The 16510-nt window shown below is 37.9% G+C and overlaps 1 protein-coding gene across 2 annotated transcripts in view; it reads right to left on the bottom strand.

The window, feature by feature from the left end:
* LOC106523843 (serine/threonine protein kinase 26) overlaps positions 1 to 16510 on the bottom strand; it is a 45421-nt gene that overhangs the window by 5399 nt on the left and 23512 nt on the right. For both annotated transcript variants that reach the window (XM_014017419.1, XM_014017420.1), the window contains exons 2-10: positions 11733 to 11801; positions 11429 to 11590; positions 9985 to 10041; positions 9675 to 9783; positions 8507 to 8664; positions 3434 to 3619; positions 1038 to 1180; positions 854 to 950; positions 719 to 781 (exon numbers count right to left, since the gene is read on the bottom strand). In XM_014017419.1, coding sequence (XP_013872873.1) covers positions 719 to 781; positions 854 to 950; positions 1038 to 1180; positions 3434 to 3619; positions 8507 to 8664; positions 9675 to 9783; positions 9985 to 10041; positions 11429 to 11590; positions 11733 to 11801 — 1044 coding nt within the window. The remainder of the gene's footprint in view (positions 1 to 718; positions 782 to 853; positions 951 to 1037; positions 1181 to 3433; positions 3620 to 8506; positions 8665 to 9674; positions 9784 to 9984; positions 10042 to 11428; positions 11591 to 11732; positions 11802 to 16510) is intronic.

The raw sequence follows: 16510 nt of genomic DNA, 5'->3' as shown, positions 1-16510 counted from the left end.
CCCCCCCCCTCCTCACCAGAGGCAGAGACAGACTTGACCAAGTCAGTTCAGTCTGGGACTGACTCGTGTTGGCTCTGGTCAGGACCTTGAGCTCCAGCAGCCTCGGCTGAGCTGTCCTCCTCACACCACACCAGCCCAGGACAGAGGAGGTGGAGCGCTCCGCGACAGCCTGACTGAAAAAAATAAAAGCATACAGCTACAGCTGCTCACAAGATCACTCACTTCAGAAGTTTAGACATTCTTCTGTAACCGATGCCATCATTATGCTTTGCAACAATAAGGTTGTGAAGGTCTTGAGAGAGCTCTTTACTTTTACCCATCATCAGATGGTTCTTGTGTGATACCTGGCCATCATTTGAGACTGAACCAGCTGATATTAATTAACTTGCACTGACAAGGGGCAGGCTTGCTTTCTAATTACTGAGAGAGTTCAGCTGGTGTCTTGTCTTTCCATGCCTTTTTACACCTCCCTTTCTTCATGTGTTCAATACTTTTTCTCTGTGCCATTCCACATTATTACAAATAACTTCATTTCTGGACATCTATGGTTTGATTTCTTTGTATGTATGGATCACTTGGGTTGTTATCAACATCTGGTGAAAATTTCATGTCATTAGCACCTCTAGTAATATATTTACTGAGAAAAATGGTGACGTGTTCAATACTTATTTTACCCGCTGTATATTTTCACAAACACAGGAGGGTTAAATGCACTGACCTCAGTGAAGACGGGTGAGATGAGCGTGGTCAGACTGGCAGATTTACTCAGCTGATCTGGAGCCTGTACACAGTGAAGGATATTACTAAACAAATACTACGAGTTAGGATGTACAAGTATTGGGATTGTACCGACCGTTCCGTTGAGAACCTTCCTGCCCTCTGGTTTCTTCTTACGGACCGTTGTGAAGGACCACTCTGGAGACTTATCGTTCTCCTTGTTACTGGATTCGCTTCACAAACAAAAACAAAACTAGCGTTAGCGCAGGACGCTCGTACACACTGAGGTCCCCGCTGCAGGCGGGGCGCTTCACGCTCACCTGTCGGAGTCGTCGGAGCTGCTGTCGCTGTGGCCCTCCTCCTTCCACCTCCTGTACCTGTCGATCAGCTCACTGAGGTAGGACGTCTTCTTACAGTGTCGCACGATGAACTTGTGTTTGAGCAGCTCCTTGGCTGTGGGACGCTGCGTGACGATAAAACACAGGCTTCACTGAGGCGGCGAGAAAAGCTCGTCGTTAAAACATTTATGTAGCTTTGAAAAGAAAAACACAAATGTTTGTTCTGTGAATGAAACGGCTGAGATCGTTATTTCTTCTGCACGCTTTTCTGCATCTCATTCTGCAATTTTTGTGCCATTTTAAGATTTTATATAATAATAGTGATAATTTAAACTTTTCATTAACAAAAAATCTCATAGTGCTACAAAACATCAAATTGTGGTAGACAAAAGCAGTAAAATCAAAAACAATAAAATACACTAAAAAACAACCAAAGCTCAAGTTTTAAACTGTTAAAAGATTTATATCAAACCGTTCAGCTGCTTCAAGACATTCCTGCTTAAATGTAATTTTTCTGCCTTTTTCTTTTTATTAAAACTGAACTGATGTCTTCATTCAACACCTTGAACACTTCATTATGTTTATAAACCTTTGCTGCCTTTTTAACTTTTTTTTAACCACTTCAGTAGAAAGCAGTACTAAATATCTGAATATTACTATCTTAGCTTCTTCTTCATCAGTGTTTTTTTCTTTTTTTTAAATCTCTTGTTTCAGTTTAGCTTTTTTAACTCCTCTGTGCAAATTTTACCTTCCATCAGCTTGTATTTACTGTATTTATTCATGTATAATACGATCTCATGTATAATACGATCTCATGTATAATATGACCCGCCTTTTTAGAGCTTAAAAAGCATGAAAAATTGAATCCTCAAACTATCTCCAATTTCATACAGACCAAGTTTTTTCAGCCTTTGCGGTCTTTATACATATCAGTAAAATGATCATTGGACTGTTCATTTTAACAACATATGTACTAAAAGGTTTTTTGACAACAAATATGTATATATCAGCATCATATGAATTCTGGCATTTTACACAGTCCACCAGGAGGCGCCAACACAAAAGTCAGAGACTTCACATGAGATTTGGGCCATCTTGTAGGGGAAAAGCAGATTACTTCCTACTCGCGAGCGCCCCCTCTGGTGGGGAAACTCTTTTTCAGGGATACAAACTTTTTCAGAACACTGGTAGACGGCAGCCATTACAGACGAACATGTGTTTGTTGTTGTTCAAGGAGCGGCTCGGTCACACGCTAATGTCATTAGTTCACTTTCATTACTTAGGTGCAGGAATACTTTTTTCTTTTTTTTTCCACATCATGTCGCCTGCTTGGATCTGTTATTATCTCACTCTGAAACATGGAGGAGTGTCAGAGGTGAGCTCGTTTCAACTGCTTTTTACAACGCGGTCTCATTTCCGGACTCTAATTTTGTGAATGAAGCCGATATTTCAGGTAAAATACATAAGTAAAAATATTTATCAGAGTACAGTACTACCCCCCAATTTTATGGACGATTTTATGGATTTAATTTTACGCATTATACTTGAATAAATACAGTAGTTGTTTTTAGCCTTTTTCTGATTTTTTAAGCTATCATCTGACCTTTTATGCTTTTCTTTTGCCAATTTAATATTTTTTGTTCTTCTTTTGGCTGATTTTTGCTAATTTCAGCTGTTTTTTTTGTTGTTTTAGCTACTTTTAAGCTAATCCAAACTTTTCTTCAGCCTAATTTAACTTTTTGTGATAATCGCAGCTTCTTATTACTTAAATGATCAAAGATGTTATCTTTTTTGTGCTGATTTCAGTTATTTAAGCTACTTCGTTTGAGCTATTTTAGGCTAATTTCAGCTTTTTAAGCTATTTCAAAACAAATTCTTGTTTTTTTTTTTTTTGCTCACTTGGAAAATTTCACTCTCATTTCCTTGTTAATCCTAACTTGTTTTTATCAAATTTTAGATTATTTTAGCTAATTTATTTCTCCTTTCCTGTTTTTCTGACACTTATTCCCTTAATTTCTACAGATTTTTTCCCTTTTGTTGCGCTACTTTTAGCAAAATTCATCTGTTTAAATTCATCTCGCAGCTTTCAGCATTATGCATTCACTCTGTATTTTCAAAGGAAATTCTATTTCTCTAGTTATAAATAAAGGACTTATTAAAACAAATAACTTATTTAGCTCCAAAAAAGAGACAGAAACAAGACTGAAAACAAAAAAAGATTGTCCAGTAGATGGCAGCAAAACGTCAAATAAAAGGCAGATAATTTCAACCCACCTCTACAAATAACTGAATCTAAAGCAAAATAAAAAAGCTAACAAGCTGTATTTTACAGGGTCGCTGCCTCCTGAGTTAACAGGCTCAGTCTGTGCTCTTCTTACAAAAGCAGGGTCCTTGTTGAGGCAGGCCTCCGTGAAATCCTTGAAACTCTTGGAGAAGTCTCCGGTCAGCGTCGGAGGAGGAGACTTGGGAATGTGGAAGAGGACTCGCATGGGGTGCATGTCGGAGTTGGGGGGCTCACCTTTGGCCAGCTCGATGGCGGTGATGCCCAGCGACCAGATGTCGGCCTGCGGGAACACAAACAGGTTCAGCGTTTAATCTTTGCAGTTAAAACCACCGATGGTTTGAGGCTGGCCTTTCGTTTGCACACAGGTTGAACAGGCAGCCGCCGTGTGTCAACCTGAGAAGACACACACACAACACACACACACACACACACACACACACACACACACACACACACACTGCAAACCTCCTGGATGTCACGTCTTCTCAATGACTTCAACTAACGCCTGGTTAAAAAAAAAGACATTGTGGCACAAACACACAGCCGAGCTGTTCGGGGTCAAGTTACAACGAGACGCTCGGTTGGACAGTTAACCCCATCGTTACCGCTACACACCAACCATATGGCACGAGAACACACACACACAAACACACATTTGTGATCCCGTGGTGGAAACACGAGGTGTGTCGAGTTTTCACAAGCAGAACTCAGCTCAAACAGATCTGAGTAAACAAGATTATTTTCCCAGAGATTAAAGGTCTGAATTAATGAAGAGACATTTAGTAATAATTAGTGGTCCTTGATGAACGGCTCACAGATTATCAGAGTTATCAGTTAACAAAAGCTTTGTTTCAAGTCTCTTACCAACCGTTTGGATCAAAATAATTAGATATTTTTTACCCAGGTGTTTGAAATGTGATAAATATGCTTCTTTTTTACATCTCAAAACCATAGATGCAACATAGAAAACAGCTGAATACAATATGGGTTTATAAGGTTTGCAAATAGTTGAATTTGTTTTATTTTATATTTTACACGTTGTTACACCTGCTAGTAAAAATTAAAGAACCCAAACAAGCTTGGCTTATTTCTTACTTTTTGTTCTCAGTGAGTGACTCGCCAACACGCTTCATTTGTTTTTCTGCCCTTGATGGAGTTTCAGCTAAAGCCAGGGTCACAGTCAGACGTTCAGATGTTTTTGTTTTTCTCTCTGAGATCTTATAAAATCAGCAGGGGAATGTAGAGATATTAAACTTTGTGTTTGTTTTACTGGTTTCTCCTCCAAAACACCCTGTTATAATCCAGGTTCTCCTTCCTGAACCTGATGACATCACTATGAAACGTTTACAGCCTTCCTGCACGCTGGCCAATCAGATGAGACTGCACCTTTCTGGAGGAGGAGCTTAAAGGTAACTCCAATTAGTTGTAACATTAGAGTTTATATGATAAACATATACTTTAACTGTAAAATAAAGACAGTAAAAACACTGTAGGATGTTCAGTTTTTATAATTACACAGACAGGGCCATTTTATTTACACACAAAGCATTCTGGGTAAATGATGATGTGGATAGGTCATCGGTGCGAGGCTGCTAGCGAGCTATATTCATCCTGAAGGTTAATCTTGGACAATATCTGATGATCGACTCTTTTAAATGAAACCAGAGAGCGTTGACAGAGAGGAGAAGGTAGAAATGACTCAGTCTGTAACTGAAAATATGGATGGAGGACAACAGAGCTGCTTCATGGAAGAAGAACCTCAGCTTAGCCTGTTAGCTTTAACATTAGCCCCGACGCTATCACCATATATATGTATTAGCTCAGCGCTACACATTCTCCTCTCGTCACTGAGGTCCTCCATCCACATGACAGAGAGGAACACAAAAATGACTCAGCCTGTAACTGAAAATATGGATGGAGGACCTCAGTTTAGCTTGTTTGTTGCACTAGCGCCGAGCTAATACATATAAGACAATATAACGTGGGCGCTAGCGCTAAGGCTAACAGGCTAAGCTGAGGTTCTTCTTCCATGAAGCAGCTCTGTTGTCCTCCATCCATATTTTCAGTTCCAGGCTGAGTCATTTCTACCTTCTCCTCTCTGTCAACGCTCTCTGGTTTCATTTTAAAGAGTCGATCATCAGATATTGTCCAAGATTAACCTTCAGGGTGGATATAGCTCGCTAGCAGCCTCGCATCGAGGACCTAGTTGATGTCATCATTTACCCAGAATGCTTTGTGTGTAAATAAAATGGCTCCGTCCGTGTTAAAATATATTTAAAAAAAATTACAAAACGAAACATCCTACAGTATTTTTACAGTCTTTATTTTACAGTTAAAATAAGTTTATCAAATAAAGTCTAATGTTACAACTAATCATGGATCCCTTTAAAAGAGGCAGGAGATAAAACCACAGACTGTCTGATCCTGGTCCTTGGGGGGGCCACCATCCTGCCTGCTTTTTTCATCCTGCCTGCTTTTATTTTCCAGGTGTTGGAGCAAAGAAAACCTCTACAATCTGTGTGTCAAACTCAAGGCCCGGGGCCAAATCTGGCCCTTGTGAACACTTTTTCCGGCCCCAGAGGTAACAGTTCAAATGTGAAATAATTTCATGGTTTCTCTTTTTGCTGATGTTTTTGGTGCTTTCTTATAACAGCCGGTCAACTTTCAAGCCAAGAAAATTAAGTTTGATTTTTTTCAGTAATTTTTGATTTGTTGTGGACAGGGCAACAGAGAATTACTGTATTTTCAGGATTATAAGTCGCTTCAAAGTGTAAGTCGCAGCAGTAAATAAATGCATCATGAAGAGGAAAATAAATAAATATAAGTCGCTCTGGAGTATAAGTCCCAGGACCAGCCAAATTATGAAAACGTGCGACTTATAGTCCGAAAAATACAGCAACTTTAATGATGTTTTAAAATTAAATAATTGGATTTGTAATGAGGGTTTTCTTTTTTTATCTTATTTACTGGATTGTGATAAAAAGTATTTAAGATATAAATTAAAAAGTTGTTGATAAGAGAGTAAGGCAAAATAAATTAAGTTTAATGTCAAACAATCTTTGCTTGACATTAACACAAAGATTGTTTGACATTTTTGACAAAAATTTACCTTTTTCCTTTATCTGTTAGGTTATGTATGTTCTAAAATGCTACATAAAAGTATTTGGTAATGATCACTTGTTTTAGAAAATATGGCTTGGACAAAGTTTTGAATTTTGCCCCCCTTGTTTGATACCCGTTCTAAAACCTGCAGGATAGTGGCCCAAAGGACCAGGATTGGACACCACTTATGTAGACTAAGAATTAAAACCTGCTTCAACTCCTGGGATCTGGTCAAAGGTCTATAATCAGAGGTGTCCCAGTCCTGCAGGTTTTAGATGTTTCTCTGCTCCAGCACTGATGATTTGAATGAATGAGTGATTAGCAGGCTTCTGCAGAACTTGAAACAACTAAAACCTGCAGGAGATAGGCCCTTAAAGACAAGGACTTATTAACAAAGGATTTCAAACAGGAAGTACAAAAACACTCTGCAGAAAGGACCAATAATCTAAAATAAGAGGCTTTTAATCCCATTTTCGAAAAACTAAATCATAGCCAATTCCCAAATCTGTGAAGTGCTTCTAAACAGGGTTTCAGTTGGTCACAACTCTGGCTCCTAACCGCTCGAGTTATGACGGCACAAAAAGTCAGTGACGTTTCCAAACCATCTGGTATTTCAACAGCTTCCTTTGTCTTCTCTTTATTAGGAATTTTAAAAATCCTCTCCAACCAACAAACCATCGTGTGTTTTATAGCTTCGTTTTTAAAAAACAATGATGTTGTAGTTGGACAACAGAAAACAGATCCTAACTAAACTGTACACGTTTACTTTTATTTCAAGTAACTAATCTTTTTCTGAAGCTCGAGAACGGTAATAATTTTTAAAAAAATGGACCTCTACAAATAAAACTTTCACTCAGACATAAATGGAACCACATCAAGAGGCGCTGCAAACACACCCTGATGGATTTGTCCCGTTTCCACACGCCCTCAGCAGACGTCAGCCTCTTGTGTCATTTCATTAGACCTTTGTTTACCTTGTTATTGAGCTGCAGAACCAGACTTGGCGTTTGATGCCAGCTGCTGCGCTCCTCGCTGAATAAATCTGTCTCTGGCGAAATACGGGCTTTTGTATCGGAGGCAGCTGGCTTCATTGCAACAATCCACAAACAAAGAGGCTGACGAGGGAATCCCGCTGAACCTGAAAACATCATCGAGTCATCATCATCTGCGGCACAGATCGTCGGCCAGACAAACAGCCGGCCCCCCTTCTTCCACCGCATGCAAATAAAAAACAGAGCGCGCTTCGGAAATAATGCAAACAACCTCCGAGTCAGGAGCAACAGCAGCTGCCACGTGGTTCAGGCTGCCTCAGCGATATGCAAAGTTTAAAAAAAGCAACAAACCAGCACCAATGTAAAAGTTTACAACCAACAAAGCAGCTGAAGTCCAACTTGTTTTAATTTAATTAAATTTTACTCCTGGGTTCCTGCAGTCTGATATTAGACAAAATCTCAAAAAAGAAATCTAAAAAAACCCTTTTAAAACAACAGATATGCCTGAATTTGGGAAAATTTTGTGCCATCTAGGATTTATTATCCAAAAATTAATAAATAAGTTAAAAAAATTGTAAGATTAGCACAATCTGAAGGTTTGATACAGCGGAGTGTCATCTGCATAAAAGCCTCCTTCAGCTACAAACGTCATGTAAATAAAAGGGATTCATGAGAGGAATGGATCACCAATTCAAATGATCTTCTTCATACCAGCTAAAATAAAAAGCTTGTGTTTCGGTCCGTTCAGTAGGAGAGGGATGGAGTTTCAGACACAACCAGCCTCTGATCTGAAGCAGAGGTTGACTGGACAAGATTTCTGTTTTTATAGAGCTAAAAGGTGCAGTTTGTTTCTGTAGTGCAGGTGAAGTGTTGACAAGACACGGAGCACATCCGGTTTGTTAGTTAACTCCTTTAAACCAATCTGCAGGCAAATCCAAAGTCTGCGCTTTTATTTTGAAGGCATACAGCTCATGGTAAAAAAGTCAAAAATGAAGTTTCTGACTTTAGTTTGAATAAAAACCTGCAGACGAGGAGCTAAAAGGGACTAAACCAGGTGAAGAAAAGCATCTGACCTTCGAGTCGTAGGCCGACTGCTGGATGACCTCGGGCGCCATCCAGAACGGCGTTCCCACGAAGGTTTCCCTCTTTATCTGCGTGTCGGTCAGCTGACCGGCCACGCCGAAGTCGGCCAGCTTCACCTCGCCGTGCTCCGAGAGGAGGACGTTGGCCGCTGTGGACAATCATCATCATCATCATCACTTCTATCGAGACTTCAGTCAGAAACACGATAAAAACTAATCTGTTACAGATGATCTCATAGATAAAAGTAGCACAAAGCTAAAAGTAGTAAAAGGCTGGATAAAAGCTAACAGTAGAAAAATGGTAGCTAAAGGCAAACAAAGGATCAATTACAGTTGTGATATCATTTAGCTGGCATTTTGAAACATTTAGAATTTAAATAGCCTTTTTTATTTTTAGCTAGACTTCAGCTACTTTTAACTTGAAGCTAATGCTTTGAAACTTAGCTAGCTTTTTAGCTAGGCTACTCTTCTGTTACTTTAACTTTCATCTAGAATTTTACTGCATTTAGCTTGTCTTGTTGCTTTTATTTTAGCATCAAGCTAACCCGCTGATACTTTTAGCTAGCTACACTTTTGCTTTTTTAGGCCAAAAAAATACATTTTACTACATTTAGCTTTTGAGTAACATTTTCCTGCTTTTAGCTAGTGTTTTGCTATTTTAGCTTTAGGTTAGCCTTTTGCTACTTTTAGCATCTAGTTACTGTTTTACTTTTAGCTAGTTTTTTGCTAAATTCAACTTTTGAGTAACATTTCCCTGCTTTTAGCTAGTGTTTTGTTACTTCATCTTTTTTGCTACGTTTAGCATCTAGCTATTATTTTCTATTATTAGCTAGCCTTTTGCTAATTTCAGACAGTCGGACATTTACTAGATTAACTGCAGGTTCGTAATTTAGCTTTTAGCTAGCTTTCTGGTAAATTTAGCTAGCTTTTTGCTGCTTTTAGGAAGGCAACCTTTTAGCTACTTTAGAGTTTTACTAAATTTAACTTGTCTTTTTCTACTTTTAGCTTCCAGGTAACCTTTTGCTGTTTTGCTACTTTTGATTATAATCTAGTGTTTTGCATCTTCTAGTTTTATCAACTCAGTTTTTAGCTTCTTTTTTATTTCTCTGATTTATTTTAAATATTTATGAAAAAAATCTAGTCCAGGTTCCGCTCAGACCTTTGATGTCTCTGTGGATCTTCTTCTCTGAGTGCAGGTAGTCCAGACCCTTCAGGATCTCCTTCAGCATGGTGGCGATCTGAGACTCTTCAAACGGACCCGCCTTCAGCTGCACGGACAGACGGGTGAGGACAAACAGCTGAAAACTTTAGTTTTACGTTCGTGAGCTTCATGTCGTTCAAACACAGCTCAGTTTCATTACAACAATCCTCAGATTTGATCCTTTTACTGGTTTGTTCAGGAATAAATGTTAACTTCAGAGGGTTAAAATCTGATAATTAAATCAGCTGAAGTGGGTCTGCAGACTCACCAGATCCAGAGCCGAACCTCCACCAAGATACTCCATGATGATCCAAAGTTTACTGCCCTAAAAAAACAAACAAAACTTAAAGCAAAATACAACAAAAAACTTTTAAAACCTAAAAACATCAAGTCAGCACAAAAACAGAAAAATCTGAATTTTGAGAGCTGAATGACTCCGCTGCAATTTATGCAAAAAGCTGAAAATTAGATGTTAAAGCTAAACATGAGCTGAAAGCTATAGGGAACAAAAAGCTAAAAGGCTAACTAAAAAAGGTAAGTAGTGGAGCTAAAAGCTAAAAGCAGCAAAACACTAGCTGAAAGCTAAACAGGAACAAAAGTCTATCAATAAGTTAAAAGAAACCAAATATGAGCTGAACAAGCAAAACGTTAACTAAAAGCTATAGGAAGCAAAAAGAAACAAGTGCTAGCTAAAAGCAGCATAACATCAGCTTAAACTATAAGGAACAATGTTAAACAGAAACAGCTAAACACTACCTAAAAGCTAAAAGTCTAGCTATAAGCTAAAAGACAAAATATGACCCGAACAAGCAAAAGGTCAATTAAAAGTTAAAGAAAGCTAAAGAAAGTAAAATACTAGCTAATGGCAGTAGAACCTGAGCTAAAAGCTAAAAAGGAACAAAAGTCAAGCAATAAGCTAAAAGAAATCAAATATGAGCTGAACAAGCAAAATGTTAACTAAAAGCTACAGAAAGCAAAAAGAAACAAATGCTAGCTAAAAGCACCATAGCATCTGCTAAAACTAAGGAACAAAATTCTACCTTAAAAAAACACTATCTAAAAGCTAAAAGTCTAGCAATAAGCTAGAAAAAAATATGAGTCAAACAAGCAAAAATGTAAACTAAAAGCTAAAGAAAGCAAAATACTAGCTAAAGACAGCAGAAACAAATGCTAGTTGAAAGCAGAACAACAGTAGCTAAAACTACAAAGAACAAAATGCTAGCTGAAAGTTAAAAGCAACAGAACATAAGCTAAATGTTAAGAGAAACTACATTTTAGCAAATTGCTAAAACAAATGAAATGCTAGCTGAACACTGAAAGGAGCAAAATGCTAGGTAAATGCTAAAAGAAGCAAAATCTTAACAAAAAAGAAGAAAACAGTTAAAAGCTATAGTGTAGTAAAACATTAGCTAAAAGTAAAAGAGGCAAATTGCTGATTAAATGTATCTGAGGCTAGCTAAAAGCCAAATGTAGCAAAAGGCTAGTTAAAATGTAAAAATGTTAGCAAGTAACATAATGGCAGCTAAAAGTATCAAAAGGCTATCTAAAAAGTTAAAGTAGCAGTGTGTTGGCTAAACGCGAAAAGTGGAAAAACAACAGCTAAAAAAGGGGAAATGCAGCATAAGACAATGAGTCCAGAAAACAAAGAGAAAAATAAAAACCAAACAACAGAGGTTCAGCTAGGCTAAATAAAACCTCAGGTTTGTTCTGACCTTCAGGTAGGAGCCGAAGTACTTTGTGATGTAGGGACTGTCGCACTGACTGAGCACCGTGATCTCCTGCTGGATGTCCTCGATCTCATCCTCCGCCTCCTCCAGGTCGATCGTCTTAATGGCAACAACACTCTGAGAACGATTGTCGATACCTTTGAACACCTGCAGGAAACAAAGAAGATGACCGTGACGAGTGTAAGACGAAGCAAACAGCTAAAATAAATCAAGAGAGAAGAAATGAAGTAAAAAAACAACAACAAATATCAAAAATAAAACAAAAAGAAGTAAAAGATTAGAAACCCACCTCTCCAAACGAGCCTTTTCCAATTCGATCCAGTTTTGTGAATAACTCCTCTGGATCAACCTGTGAACTCTGAGAACAAAAAGAAACAATAAATTTAGATTATGGTCACCCACAGGGGCCAGTTTATTTATATAAAACAGAAAAACTACGAGTTTTTACAACTCTGGCAGCGATTGGCAGACCAAGACCCTCTGTTGCTCTGATTGGCTGTCAGGGCTCAAAGTAACGATGGCTGGTTGCAAAGTTTAAGAAGTTTTCTCCAAAATAAGAGAAAAATATTACCAAATAACTGCTAAATATGTATTTTGTTGTTATGACACATATCACGATACAGGGGTCACAATATATCGCGATACATCGCATTACTGTAAAGCAAGGCCATATATTGGCTTTTTTTAAACAAAAAGATTCTAATTAAATAAAATAATACTCAATATAAAGAGTACACCATTAAATTCACTTTCTTTTATGCTATTAGAAGAACACCAAACAAGAGTGTGAACTGCATTCATATTACATTTCTTAAACAATAAGCCTTGATTAAAAATTGATACAATATCGCTTCTTAGGGCTGCCACGATTAGTCGATTAGTCGACGACTAATCGATTATTAAAATAATCGATGACTAATTTAATAATCAATTAATCGTTTTTTCCTTTTTTAATGTTTTTTACTTTGTTTTTCTCTCCAAACTGCTTTGACACCTTCCACTGCCACRTCTGCCTTTCTGTCCTTGACACACATGCACAGTAGTGGTAACTGGGGTAGGCCGTGGACGTCACAAGACRTTATACAGACAGGCTCTGGTATCATGGCTACCTGACAACAGAGCTCAAAGTGTGGGATGATTTTAAGAAAATGAAAGAGAAACCTGTGTAATATCTGCAGAGCAGAAATTACCTTCCACAGCAATTATTTTTARTTAGCATATAGCTAAAATCTAACAATAGCAGCTGCATTCTGGCACGATAAGCTGTATGTTTTATATTTAATTAACGTATGATCTGATTAGTCGACTAATCGAATAAATAATCGGTGATTAATCGATTATTAAAATAATCGTTTGTGGCAGCCCTAGTATCGATATTTTATTACATTAATTATTGCAACAGAAAATGAAAATGTAAAGCGTTCTTATATTCTTCTACCAATTTGTTTAAAAAGAAAAAGTATTTTGTAGCAATGACAAATGTTATGATAGTAAAAAAATAAAGAAATCTCTCAAGGAGGAAAAACTACATTTTCTGATTGCTGCAACATCAAATTGCACCAACATTTAACAACAAAACAGCTTTTTTAACCACCTTCCTATAAACCTGTAACCAACTTCCTCAGATCTGAGGCTCTGCAACACGATGAACCAAACAATCTCATAAAAGACAGAAGGAAACAAGTGACAGTTAAAGAGAACAGGAACTGAGCGCACACACAGCTGCTCGACCACACACACACACACACACACACACACACACACACACACACACACACACATCTCCGAGGAATAACTCGTTTCCTACGTTTGCTGTTTGTCACAATGAGGCTTCGACAACTTGAAAAAGGTCCTAAATAGTTTAACTCGTCAAACCGAGTTTTACTTACAACTCTCAGATTTCAATGAAATATTCTGCTTTACTAATTGATAAAGCTTTGAAATAAAATTAACTATGTAAAGTCATTTAAAATAGGAGTGTCCCGACAACTTTTTCACAATACGATACTGATACTGCAGCCTCGAGTGTTGGCCGATACCAATGTTGACTCGATACAATATCACATCCATTCACACAAATTTTATTAATTTTCAAAAAGTTTTGATCAAGTCAAAAACTGAACAATAAAAAAACAGTAGGTACAAGAAAAACTGACCCATTTATTATTAACCAATGGGTTAAATAAAGTATTCATTTAAATCTAAGAATATTTAACAATTAAATAAAACAAATAAAAATTAGTGCTTATGTTGGAGATTTTGGATGTAGGCCGATATATTCTGATATTCATTTTTTGGCTAATATCAGACTGATATTCGATATTGATATTAGTGCTGGGCGGTATACCGTTTTGTACCGAATACCGGTTTTTATTTTTGTTATGATATGAATTTCCTGAATACCAGACATTCCGGTTTAATAGCGGAACGTTTCGTCGCGGCCGCCAGTGAACTGTTGTTTCCCGGGGGACATTTTTCCTTGCTGCACCGCTATGWGCGTTAGCATGCTAATGTTTGGAGCAGCTAGTTGCAGCCGCGGGTGGCGATTCCGCTGCTTATGAAAAAAACTCAATAAGCAGGGTTTGTACATNGAAAAAAACTCAATAAGCAGGGTTTGTACATTTTATTATCAGCTGAGCTGTGATGAAAAGAAAAATACCGTCAAATACTGTGAAACCGGTGAAAATTTTGAAAATACAGTGATATAAAATTTTGATCATATCGCCCAGCTCTAATTGATATTAGATCGGAACGCCCCTAAATTAAATATGAGCCTATCAAACTGAAATGCTATTTCATTTTATTTGCAATACAACAATAAAAGGTCGACACCGAACTTAAAAAAACATTTTTCTTTTAAATTTGTACCAAACCAACCAGCAAGAAGACGCTTAAAAATACGGAAAACGGTAAGCTAATGTTGCTTGGTAGCCTGCAACCACACACTCAGAAAATAAATAAATAAATTAATCAATTAATTAATTAATTAACTAATTAATTAATTAATTTAAAAAAGAACTAGTTACCACAAATGATTCAATCAATGAGCAGCTGTTGCGGATGTCAGCCCGGCCTGGGTAGAACCACAGGTCTTTGTGTTCCAGAGATCAGGGTGGAACCGGGCCATGAGGGCTAATGCAAACACTCTGAACCCAGGTTTGAAGCCGGGCCGGACCAACCTGAGCTGGGCCTTGCAGTGCATAAAAGCCTATACTGTAGTCTCTTCAGTGTGTCCTGGGTCTTCCTCTGGGTTTCCCCCCTAGTTGGACATGCCTGGAACTTCCCTAAGGAGGGGTTCAGGGTCCATCCTGACCAGATGAACCACCTCAACTGGTTCCTCTGGATGTGGAGGAGCAACAGCTCCACTCTGAGTCTCACCTGGAGAAATGAACTTCTATAAACGACCATCTTTTTTAGGATTCTGTTGAATAAAAAGTGGGGAGATATAGTCTCTCCATGGTGTCCTGGGTTATCCCCCAGTTGGACATCCAGGAGTGTTTTTACCAAACTCCATCTTATTTTGTTGTAAATTAATTTATGCTATGGTTGGTAATAAAAACTCAATGTTTGCTCGCTCTCATAAGACAACAAATTTAGTTTTTTTCCATTTTTGAAATTTCGCATCACCTTGTTTTTCTCCAGGACAAGTTTCAGCAAAGTTCTTTTACCAAAACAGAACCTTTGACGGAAAAACTTTTTTCTCTCAAAAGTCTTTGTTTCAGACGTTCCGGCACATTTTGTCCTGGAACTCAAAAGAACTGGAGAAAGGCTGTTTAATAAGCACCCTCACAAGAAGCGTATGATATTCCTGTGATGCTTGCCTGGGTTTCCTCTGTCGGCTAAATAAAGAAACGCATTCAGACGCCGCAGCGCCGGCCGACCACGCCCTGAGAGCAAACAGAGCAGTCGGCTGAAACGTTCAGCTCAGGAAGAAATAAAAAAAAAAAAGAAGAAAAGATGAGAAAGAAAATGCAGAAATAGGAGATCCAGACTTGCACAACAAATCATGGGACATGTCTGACAGGAGGGAACAAACTAAATCACTCACACAGCTGAAAACTAAAAGAACATGTAGTCAAAGAAACTCAATTAAAACTGCTCCATACTTTTAATTTGATGTCATCAAACAATAATTAGTTTAGAGAAAAGCTCCAAAGGTTCTTTGTTCTAACATAAAGCTGGAGAGTGCTCACATTTTTCAATCAGAAAACATGCAACTGCCTGTTTTTTATAAATCACCTCGAGAAAATAAGGATGTGTTGAAACCAGCAGGTCTGAGGTAACGATGTGATAAATGAGGATTTGGCATCCCCGAGGGGTCCACAGCCCCTCTGCTATGGAGCCAGACATTTTACTGTGCCTCCCTCTTCCAAAACCCTACCTAAAGCCTGCATCCTGGTGCTATTCACTTCAAATAAAAACTATTTTTCAAACTGTCTAACAGTTTTGTTCCCCATGAGAATAAGAGCCCAATAAAAGAAAAATAAAGGAAAGAAGGGTGGTTTCTTTCAGACGATTGGGTCTGGACCTCTACAAGTTCTACAGTTAAACTCCAACATTAAGGTTGTTTTTATTTATTCTCCCAAAGTTTTGATAGTTTCACTTTGAGCTGCAGGACGTTGTCATCATAATGTGCTTCAGTCTCAGTGCAGGTCCTACAAAGGAAAATTAAATCAACGTGTTATCCAGGGACTAAACAAGAGATTGACCAATATTTTGGGACGATATTTGTGTTTTTTTTCTTATATTGGCATCAGTTGATACGTGCATCCAATGAAAACAATCTTAAGGTCGGTTGTTTTTATTGTTTTATATATATATATGTTCTATTTTGTTTGCTATCAGTTGTAATATGGTTTGTTTGTTAATTAATGTTTTTTTTGTTTTTAATTGAGACTTGTTTAACATTTATTATCGTGTCCTTTTTATCTTGTAACTGGAGGAAGAAAAAGAAATACTGGCTTCAAGAATCGGCCAAAAAACTTAGAAATTGGCAGCACATATCGGGGATCGGTCGAGCTCTAAACTGAACAACTCAACCAGTGTTTCCCCTACCATTATACAAGG

This window comes from Austrofundulus limnaeus, unplaced genomic scaffold, assembly GCF_001266775.1.
Source record: "Austrofundulus limnaeus strain Quisiro unplaced genomic scaffold, Austrofundulus_limnaeus-1.0 Scaffold167, whole genome shotgun sequence".
Lineage (NCBI taxonomy): Eukaryota > Metazoa > Chordata > Actinopteri > Cyprinodontiformes > Rivulidae > Austrofundulus > Austrofundulus limnaeus.
This window is presented reverse-complemented; position numbering and strand designations above follow the sequence as displayed.